Raw genomic sequence first — 11,259 nt, 5'->3', positions numbered from 1 at the left:
CATCTAAAGGGAAGAAAGTATTTTAACAATTCATACTATCCTAAGGAATTTTAGGAAAGGACTTGGACTATTTTTTAAGCGAGAACTTAAGGAGTTTTACCTTTTGTGCTTAGAAATAATGAGATTAAAAAGATGGTGGCGCACGCTTGTAATCCCCATGCTTGGGAGGCGGAGACAGGAGGATCGCGCTGGTTCGGAGCCAGCCTCGCTGGCTTAAGAGACCCTGTTTCCACATAAAATAGTTAAAAAATAGGTCTGGGAGTGTAGCCCGTGGGAGTGTATCCTGGAGGTAGAAGAGCTTCCAGGAACCCCAGTACCACCAAAAAAAAAAAAAAATAAATAACAGAACAGAACAGTAATCCTTCACATTTCAAATACTAAAATAATGCTAAGAGAATAATTTGAATCTTTCATGTATAAATAGGATTTAATATTATTTTTCAGAGACTTTGGCTATGAAAGGATTAACATTGAACTGTTTAGGAAAAAAAGAAGAAGCATATGAATTTGTTCGTAAAGGACTTCGTAATAATGTCAAGAGTCATGTCTGTATCCTTTTGCAGAAGTCCTATGGCTTAATTTCATTCATTTAGTTTTTTCTAAATCAAAATAAAAAACTTTGCTATGGAAACTTCTTAATATACATAGAAGAGTATTTAGTGAAGTCTTTTTTTCTGGGGATTGAACCCAGAGGTATCCTATCTCTGAGATATACCCCAGCCCCATTTTTTATTCTTTATTTTAAAACAGGGTCTCACTAAGTTGATGAGGGCCTAAGTAGCTGAGGCTGGCCTTAAACCTGCAATCCTCCTGTTTCAACCTTTCAAGTACTGGGATTACAAGTGCACCACCAGGCCAGCTTGGTTTTTGTTGACACAGGGACATAGCTGATATTTCACTGAATTTTTCTTTTCATTTCTTTCTTTTTTTTTTCTTCTTCTGTTTTTGGTGCTAGGAGCTTGAACCCAGGGAGTTTATCACTTAGCTATACCCCCAGCCTTTTATTATTTTGAGACATGGTTGGCTAGTATTTTAGTATGTAAAAAAGTAAAAGTTCTTTTTAAGGATGGATCTTTGAAATTGATTTTCATTTTTCTTTTGCCCATGTACATGTTTATTCACAGTCTATTCATATAGGGTCCTTGTATCTTGATTTTTTTTAACATTTAATCCACTTAGTGGTTGTCTAGTATTGAACATAAGTAGTTTTACTAATGTTTTTATATATTTGGCTTAGGGTTCTCTCAAAATACTAAATACTTATTTTTCTATCCCAACTTACTCCAGAGTGAAGAGAAAGGGCATGTAAGTATGATAGTTATTTTTCTTTGTTTTTTTTTTGGGGGGGGCTCCAAGACATGCTAAGACTTTAATTTATGATAAGTAGAACTTAAGACCATTTTTATTATCTTTAATATCACTGCTTTATGATGGGTACATATTCTTTTCTTTCTTTCTTTTTTTGCTTCTGAAGATTGAACCCAGGTGCATTCTACCTCCGAGCTACTCCCCCAGCCCTATTATTTTTTTTATTTTGAAACAGGGTCTCCCTAAGTTGCAGAGGGCCTCATTAAGTAGCTGACACTGGCCGCAAACCTGGGATCCTTCTGTCTCAGTCTCCCAAGTACTGAGATTATAAGTGTGTGCCACAATGCCTGGCTACTTAGAATTCATTGAATGTAAACTTTTTTTAAAAGATGACTGCAAGCCAGTGTGGTGGTACATACCTCTAATCCCAGTACTTGAGCTGGATCACAGGATCCAGCTTCAAGCAGGAGGATCACAGGTTCAAGCATAGCCTCAGTATGTAGTGAGACTTATCAACCTATGGAGACCCTGTTTCAAAATAAAAATAAAATAGGGCCTAGGGTGTAGCTTGGAGGTAGAATGCCCTGGGCTCAATCCCCAGTAAACACACACACAGACATACACATACACACACAATGATGATTGCAGGCTTGGGGCATAGCTTAGTGGTAAAGCATGTGCTTAGCATGTGTGAGGCCCTGAACTTGATCCTCAGCACCATAAAAAAGAAAATAATAAAATAAAATTTACTCTTAAAAAAGACAATTGCATAGCCAGGCGCATGCTTGTAATCCCTGCACTTGGGAGGCTGAGACAGGAGAATGGTGCAGGTTCGAAGCCAGCCTCAGCTACTTAGTGAGGCTCTCAGCAACTTAGTGAGACCCTGTTTCCAAATAAAATATAAAAATAGGTCTGGGAGCATAGCCTGGAGGTAGAAAGCCTCTGGTTTCCATCTCTTCCGCAAAAAAAGACAATTGCAATTTTTGTATTGAGGTTACTGGGATAGATAAAGGGAAAGAGGTTAGAAAAAAAATATATAAAGGTATTTTTCCAAGAGTTTTCTAAAGTTACATTAAAAAATTATGGAAAGCCGGGCATGGTGATACATGCTTATAATCCTAGCATTTGGAAGGCTGAGATAGGAGGATTGCGGTTTGCGGACCGCCTCAGATACTACTTAGTGAGACCCTTTCTAACTCAGCGAGACTCTGTTTCAAAATAAAGAATAAAAAATAGGGCTGGGGGTGTAGCGCAGAGGTAGAATGCCCCTGGGGTTCCATCTCTGGTACCACATACAACACAAAAAAAATTATGGAAAATTTCAAACATGTAGAAAAGTGGAGAGAACTGAATAATAATCCCCTGTGTGCCTATGCCCTAGCTTCAACAATTTAACAGTTGTTAGTCAAGGCTGATTCAATTTCATCTTTACTCTTCAAAGTCTCTTTCCTTCTGGTATCTGGTTATTCTGAAACAAATCCCAGATAAAATGCTATTTTATTAAGGTTTTATGTGAGAGATAGAGCATAGTATATTCTTGTGTCTGTGAATGTGTCTATTTCCTTAACTTAATAGGTTGGCATGTATATGGGCTCCTGCAGCGTTCTGATAAGAAATATGATGAAGCTATTAAGTGTTACCGAAATGCCCTCAAGTTAGATAAAGATAATCTGCAAATCTTGAGGGACCTATCTCTGTTACAGATCCAAATGAGAGACCTTGAAGGTTTCAGAGTAAGTATTTTAAACATATATGTATTTTCTGTTGACATTAACATAGATGAAAAGCATGTGAATTCAAAATGTGATCATCATAAGCCAAGATCATGTATATTTGATTCATTAGAATCTGTAGTAAAAGCCAGGCATGGTGGCTCACTCTTGTAATCCCAGCATTTGGGAAGCTGAGATAGGAGGATCGTGTTCATGGACAGCCTCAGCTACTTAGTGAGTGAGACCTGGTTTCAAAATAAAGAATAAAAAAATAGGGCTGAGGGTGTAGCTTGGAGGTAGAATGGCCTTGGTTCAATCCCTAGTACCGAAAAAAAAAAAAATCTGTAGTAAAGCCAGGCATGATGGCGCTTGCCTATAATACCAGCACTTGCAGCACTTGGGAGACTGAGATAGGAAGATCGCAGTTTTGAGGCTAGCTTCAGCAACCTAGTGAAACCCTGTTTCAAAATAAGAAATAAAATAGGCGTGGGAGTATAGCTCAGAGATAAAATACCTCTGGGTTCAGTCCCTAGTACCACAAAAAAAGAAAAAGAGAGAAAGAAACCTAAATTAATTAATTAGCTTTCTTTATGATAGGATAGTAAATAATAATGGATGAAGGATTGCCAGTCACTCTTTGCCATTCACACCTCTTCAGACTTGAATCTTCTGCTCTCTGCTAGTCATCTCTATGTTTTTACTCCACTTAGTGCCTCAGAATCAGTATGCCACAGTGGAATCCTTTCACTTACGTGAAGGAACCACCAACTCTTTACAGCTCTCTGTAGAGACCCTTTAATTTCTTACTTTTGCACTCCTACCCAGATAAGCGCTTACATACCACACCCAGTGTTCTGGAGCAATTTTAAGGGTTCAGCTGAACTTCATAATAGCACCATGCTTCAGGGCGTGTGTGTGTCTGTTTTGTTTTGCTCTGCATTGTCTGGGTGTGATGGGAGTTAACATCAGTTATCTTCAGGAATGAGGCATAGAAATTAAGAATATTGGTAAGGTAGTGGTTCTTCAACTGGAGTGAAGGTGGGAATGCCACCAAGCAACAAGAGGCTGGGCAGCATAGGGGCAGTGGTCAGGGAGTGAGATACCTGGACATAAGGTTTCTAGGGTGTAGCTGTGGGAGTGAGGCCCTGGAACAGGGTGGAGAAGATCATTGATGAGGAAATCTTGGAGCTAAGGTATAACTATTGGATGGGTGACTCACATCCGTGTTGGAATTGCTCAGGATAATGATAGGATTTGGCAGAGAGAAGAAAACTGACTCAAGCTTAAATGGAATGGGAGTGACAGAGAAGCAACAGTGAAAAAAGGGAGAGAGTGATATAGGTAAATGTCATATGCTAGAAGGTAGAGCCCAAGTCATTTTGTCAAAATTATCTTGTTTTTTTTTTTCCTTTGTCAACTGCATTTTTCTTTTATTTAATTTGGCTAAGTTCTTTATTTTGTGTGTGGTACTGGGGATGGAACCCAGGGACATTCTACCTCCGAGCTATACCCCCAGCCCTATTTTTTATTCTTTATTTTGAAACAGGTTCTCACTGAATTGCAAAAGGACCTCACTAAGTAGCTGAGGCTGTCTGCGAACCACGATCCTCCTGTTTTTGTCTCCCAAATGCTAGGATTACAAGTGTGCACCACCATGCCCAGCTGGCTAAATTCTTAAAAGGACAGTCTTACCATGAAAGAGTTATACACAATTTAAACTGTGTACATATTAAATGTTTTTTCCACAAAATACTTAAAAATTTAAAGATTTTTTCTTTGCAGTACTGGGGATGGAAACAAAGGGCATTCTACCTCTGAGCTATACCCCAACCCTATTTTTATTCTTTATTTTGAAACAGGGTCTCACTGAGTTGCAAAGGGCCTCACTAAGTACCTGCTCAAGAACCACGATCCTCCTGTCTCAACCTCCCAAATGCTGCGATTACAAGCATGTGCCACCATGTGTGGATCTTAAATAAAGATTTTATTAGTGCATTGTAGTTATATATCATAGTGAGATTCAATGTGACACATCCATATATGTATACAACATCTCTTGGTACCTTTTTTTTCACTCCCACCTCCCCAAAGTGACCTTTTGTAGAAAGGATGTGAAAAGAATCCTTGTAGTATATAGTGTGGATGGACTCACTTGGCACCCACTCCACTCATCTAACAGTAGAGTCATGGAAACTGAATGCTACATTTCCCCTGCTTCTTGAAGTGTGACACCTATTTCTACAGGCATTGGCCCTTCCCTAAGACTTGGAGAAATGAATAGAAATGAGCATGGAGAGATAGGGCTGTGTAGTAGGCTGGACTTTCTGTTAGGGAAGATAATTTGATTTTTCTAGGGGAGCCATTCTTCATGGACAGTTGTATAATGACTATAACAGAGTTTTAATGTAATTCATGGAGGAATGTAAGTAAATAAGCATAAAAAGTCTTTATTGCTCTGTGACTTCTATTTGTTGATTGAATTAATTGGGAAGGTGTTAAAAGTATTAGATTATTTTCTCTTTTTTGTGGTGGTGGTGACTGAACCTTGGGGCATTCTACCACTGGGCTACACCCCCAGTCCTATTTTATTTTAATTAATTAGTTAATTAATTTTTTTGCAGGTCTGGGGATGGAACCCAGGGGCATTCGACCTCCGAGCTACACTCCCTGTCCTAGTTTTTATTCTTTATTTTGAAACAGGGTCTCACTAAGTTGCGGAGGGCCTCACTTACTAGCTGAGGTTGTCTGCAAACTGCGATCCTCTGGTCTCAGCCTCCCGAATGCTGGAATTACAAGCATGCACCACCACACCTGGCTTTATTTTTTAATTTGAAACAAGGTCTTGCTTAGTTACTGCACACTGACCTTGAGCCTCTTCTCCTCCTGCCTCAGCCTCCCAAGTAATAGGATTAGAGGTATGTGTCACTCCATTCAACTAGATTATTTTCTTAAAATTCTGATAATATGTTGGGCATGGTGGTGCACACTTATAATCCCAGCATTTGAGAGGTTGAGACAGGAGGATTGCAGTTTGTGTCCAGCCTCAGCCACTATTTAGTGAGGCCTTCTGCAATTCAGTGAGACCCTGTTTCAAAATAAAGAATAAAAATTAGGACTGGGGGTGTAGCTTGGAGGTAGAATGCCCCTGGGTTCCATCTCTGGTACTGCAAAAAAAAAAAAAAAAAAAATTCTGATGAAATACAAACATTTTAGAGAAAGTTAAAAAAGCAAAAAGATTTAAAAAAATTTTATTGTTGCATTATATTCATACATCGTATAGGGGTAAAAAACTTGTGTGTACATACATGTACACATCACCCATTTAGCCCCTACTAAATTCCCACCCCATTCCCTCCCCATCCCTCCTTCCCTTGCTTGGCTTAGTGGTTGACTTCTATATGTTTAAGTCCATCAACAGATGAATGGATTACAAAACTGTGGGATATATATACACAATGGAATTTTACTCAGCCATTAAAAAAACTCAATTACATCATTTTCAGGGAAATGGATGGAACTGGAGGACATTATGCTAGCGAGATTAGTCAGTCACAAAAAATAAGAAATCGGATGCTTTTCCTAATATGTGAAAGCTAAGGAGAAATGGGTCATTTTTTTTTTTTTAAGGAGACAAGATATCAGCTTCTTCAGTTGCGCCCAACACAGCGTGCTTCCTGGATTGGATATGCCATTGCATACCATTTGCTAAAAGATTATGATATGGCACTAAAGCTACTAGAAGAATTTAGACAAACTCAGCAAGTAAGAACTTTATTTTAACATTGTCTTCTATCTTTATAGACTAAAATAGTTGACTTCAAAGTTGATTCTCTCACAAACTTGCCTTAGTCTTTGGAACTTATGGAAAACTTGTGAATTTTCTGAAGTAATTGGAAAAAGTTAAAATGTATAATTCCTCAGACAAAATGAATAATAGAAAAATTTTATTCATTATAATTTCAGTAATATTCAAATAGATAAAGAAGACATGTAAAAATGAAAATAGTTATGGAATTGTTACACTGATACAATTTTATATGATTGGGTGGGTATATATATATTTTTTTCTTTTTTTTGCGGATCTGGGAATGGAACCCAGGAGTATTCAACCTCTGAGCTACATCCCCTGCCTTATTTTTTATTTTTTTTATTCTTTAGTTTTGAAACCGAGTTTCACTGAGTTGTAGAGGGTCTCACTAAGTACCTGAGGCTGTCAGCGTCTCAGCCTCCCGAATGCTGGGATTACAAGCGTGCGCCACCACGCCTGGCTATGACTGGGTATATATGTAGCTCAATGGTTGAGTGCCTGCTTAGCATGTGGGTAAAAACCCTAAGTTTGATCCCTATTATTACTTTCTGAAATGTGTATATACACACACATAGGCACATTATACATATATATTTATGTATCTTATGTATATAATCTATAGCTTATATGGAAATAGATTTATATGTAAAAGAAAATACAAAAGATATTTGTATATCATCAGAGAAATTAAGTAGATATATTAACATTTTTTATAATTGCTCCAAATTTCATTTAAAAAATAAAATAGATAACAAAAGTCCTTCCATGTGTCTCTCCAGAGGTAACTAGTATTCTGAAATTGGTGTAGATCATTCCTTGTTATGTTTCTGCATAAACCTATAAAATATACAGATTATGTATTTATTTATTTACTTACTTATTTATTTGGTGGTACTGGGGTTGGAACCCAGAGGCTTTATACTCCGAGCTATACTCCCAGTCCTATTTTATATTTGGAAACAGGGTCTCACTAATTTGCTGAAAGCCTCACTAAGTAGCTGAGGCTGGCTTTGAACTTGTGCGATCATCCTGACTCAGCCTCCCAAGCACGGGGATTACAAGCATGCTCCACCATGACTGGCTCAGATTATGTATTTTAAAATTCATGTGAACAATAGTTTTTTAATTTTAGCATTTTTTGGAGACATATCTATTTTTTCTCTTTCTTTCTTTCTTTCTTTCTTTCTTTCTTTCTTTCTTTCTTTCTTTCTTTCTTTCTTTCTTTCTTTCTTTCTTTTGCATGTCTGGGGATGGAGCCCAGGGACAGCTACACCCCCTGCCCTATTTTTTATTCTTTATTTTGAAAAAGGGTTTCACTAAGTTCCCGAGGGCCTCACTAAGTAGCTGAGGCTGTCCGCGAACCATGATCCTCTGGTTTTAGCCTCTCAAATGCTAGGATTACAAGCTTGCACCACCATGCCCGACTGAGACATATCTATTTCAATATACACAGAGCTAGTTTGTTTTTTTTTAGATTGAGGTTGACTAGGAATCAGAAGTACTTGAGCTCCCTATAGTTTGTCCATTTTTATAACAGTTTGGCGGTCCATTTTATGTACAAGTTTGTCCATTCCACTTTGTTTCTATTAAAAATAGTCCTGTGGTAAAGTGGGCATGGTGGCACATTCCTGTAATCCTGGTACATGAGAGGCTCAAACAGGAGAATCACAGGTTTGAAACCAACCTTAGCAATTTAGTGAGACTGTCTGCAACCAAAATAATAAAATAGGGCTGGGATGTAGCTTAGAGGTAGAATGCCCCTGGGTTCATTCCTCAGCACCACAACCAAAAAAAAAAAAAAAAAAAAAAAAAGTGCTATGGTGAACATCTTTGCTGTTTCATTGGTCATATTTGTGAGTTTGTGTACAGTGTAAATCTAAAACTGGAATAGCTCAACATATCTTCAACTTTGCTAGATCTTGTATCATCACACTTTGAAGTAGATTTATTTATTTATTTATTTATTTATTTATTTATTTATTGGTACTGGGGATTGAAATCAGGGGCATTCTACCTTCCAGTTACACCTCCATCCTTATTTTTCATTTTTCTCTGTGGATGTATTGAGGCATTCCTTCAAGACTCAACCAGGGAGTTGCTTCCTGCAGCTTGCTTCCTGCTTGTGCAGAATCTATAGGTCAGGAAGTAGTGAGTCCTTCAGGACTTTTCAGATTTTTCCTGAGCATACATATTGCCCTAGGCATGTATATGGTTTTCTAGATTCTCAGAAGTATTTTAGGGCCTTTCAAAGCCCCTGTGGATACCTTGTCCTTGAAGTTTTTCAGTTAGTTTTTTTGCCCTCTTAACCATTGCTTCAGATATTATAAAGGTGAAATACTTGCTTATGATTGCTTTTAACAAAGACCTCTCCCCTTCAACAGGCTTTCCGCTCTGGGTAAGCTTTAATATGTGGTCTCAAAAATCACCAGATCTGTCAGTTAATTGTGATTCTTTGGGAACCCTTGGGAGGCTCGAAAGAGCTGCCATTTGGCTCTTTTCTCTCCTGTGGCTGCCAAATTCTCTGGGAATACAAGGCATTCTTTACAGGGCTACTATAATAGAACACAGAATATGCATAAGGTAGACTAAAATACTGTAAAACTCACTTTTAAAAAAATAAATTTTTTCCAGGTTGTTGAAAGTCTTTGGTTAATTTCCAAAGTTCTGACAAAATCGATTAAGACAGGTTTTTCCAGTTCTTTCATTTTCTTTGCTTTTATGGAGGAGTGAAGTTTTAGAGGTCCAAATTGTGTGTGTGTGTGTGTGTGTGTGTGTGTGTGTGTGTGTGTGTGTGTGTTTTACTGGGAACTGAACCCAGAGGCATTCTATTTTCAGGCTATACTCCCAGCCCAGTTTTATTTCTAATTTGGAAACAGGGTCTCATTAGGTTGGTTCGAGTCTCACTATTTGCTGAGGCTGTCCTTGAATCTCTGATCCTCCTTTCTCAGCCTCCCATTGGTACTGGATTATACTGGCGTGAGCCACAGCCACTATGCCCTGCAAATTCTACCATTTTTGGTGTTGTGATACTTTTTGTATATTACTGAAGAAAACCTTTTCTTTTGGCAAATTAATTTAAAAACAAGAAATTGTGCTTTTTTGTTTTTGAAAGATGGCATAGCTAATTTTATCTGCTAGATAGACTTTCTTTTTTCATTTATTAAGTACTTCTTAATAGAGAGCCCATAGATAGTCCTTTCCCTCTCTCTCATCTATCTTAGACATTCTCTACCAGGTTTTGCTATGAAAGCTTAGTATATAGATATCTTTTATTACCTCACCATCTTTTCTTCCCCATTCTCAGAGTTATTCATACAGTCATATGAATATTTTTGGTTCTTTAAGTAGTTGTCTTTATTACATTATGGAATATATTTTCACCTTTGTGTCTTATACCAGCAACTACTTGGAAAATGTGTGTGTGTGTGTGTGTGTGTGTGTGTGTGTGTGTGTGTGTGTGTGTGTTACTAATGTCAACTCTAATTGAACCCAGGGTAGGGTTCTATGTCCAAGCTACACCTCCAGGCATTTTTATTATTATTTTTTATTTTGAAACAGGATCATAGTAAGTTACCTGTTGCTGGCCTTGAACCTATGATTCTCCTATCTCAGCCTCCCAAATACTTGGATTATATGTGTATGCCACTGTGCCAGGCTTGTAGTATATCTTTGCTTTCTACTTTGTAACCCGAAGATATTGGGGGCATTGTTCTTTTTTTTCTTTTTTTTTTCTTTTTGGTTCTGAGAATTTAACCCAGGGGCATTCGACCTCTGAGATACACCCCCAACCCTATTTTTTATTCTTTATTTTGAAATAGAGTCTCACTAAAACTAAGTAGCTGAGGCTGGCCTGGAACCCCATCCTTCTGTTTCAGCCTCCCAAGTACTGGGATTATATTATAAGTATGCGCCACCACGCCCGGCTGCATCTGTTCTTTTTTGTGTGCTGCTTGCCTCTCTTTCCCAACTTCTGTTATTTTTTTATTTACTTCTATGTTATCAAATTTGATAATATTTTGTAGTACTGGGCACTGAACCCATTGGCACTGTACCACTGAGCTACATTCTCAGCCCTTTTAGTTTATATTTTGAAACAAAGACTCCTGGCTTCCTTTTTAGGGGTATTCTACCTCCAAGCTACATTCTCAGCCCTATTTTTTATTTTTAAAAAAAAAGACTATATTCTTTTTTTCTATAGGTTGACTCTAAGTTTTCTTTTGACTTTGAAATAGTTTCTTATTTACAGATTTTACAAAAATAATAAAGAGCTATCTGTGTGTGTTTGTGTGTGTGTGTGTGTGTGTGTGTGTGTGTGTTATTGAGGATTAAACCCAACAGCCATTCTACCTCCAAGCTACACCCCAGCCCTGTATGTATGTATGTACGTACGTATGTATTTTATTTATTTATTTACTTTTTTGTGGAACTGGG

At 37.8% G+C, this 11,259-nt stretch overlaps 1 protein-coding gene across 1 annotated transcript in view; it reads left to right on the top strand.

The window, feature by feature from the left end:
- Window positions 1-449: 449 nt before the first annotated feature.
- The window catches only part of LOC308258454 (N-alpha-acetyltransferase 16, NatA auxiliary subunit-like), a gene marked incomplete at its 3' end in the record, with an annotated part of 32,041 nt that continues 21,231 nt past the window's right edge, over window positions 450-11,259 (top strand). Inside the window, exons 1-3 of the mRNA XM_080689056.1 lie at window positions 450-549; window positions 2,884-3,041; window positions 6,648-6,782. Of these exons, the coding sequence (XP_080545182.1) occupies window positions 456-549; window positions 2,884-3,041; window positions 6,648-6,782 (387 nt within the window). The 5' untranslated portion in view covers window positions 450-455. The remainder of the gene's footprint in view (window positions 550-2,883; window positions 3,042-6,647; window positions 6,783-11,259) is intronic.

Source organism: Muscardinus avellanarius, assembly GCF_963383645.1.
Source record: "Muscardinus avellanarius genome assembly, chromosome: 2".
NCBI lineage: Eukaryota > Metazoa > Chordata > Mammalia > Rodentia > Gliridae > Muscardinus > Muscardinus avellanarius.
The sequence above is the reverse complement of the archived record's forward strand: the minus strand, read 5'-3'. Positions and strand labels throughout refer to the sequence as shown.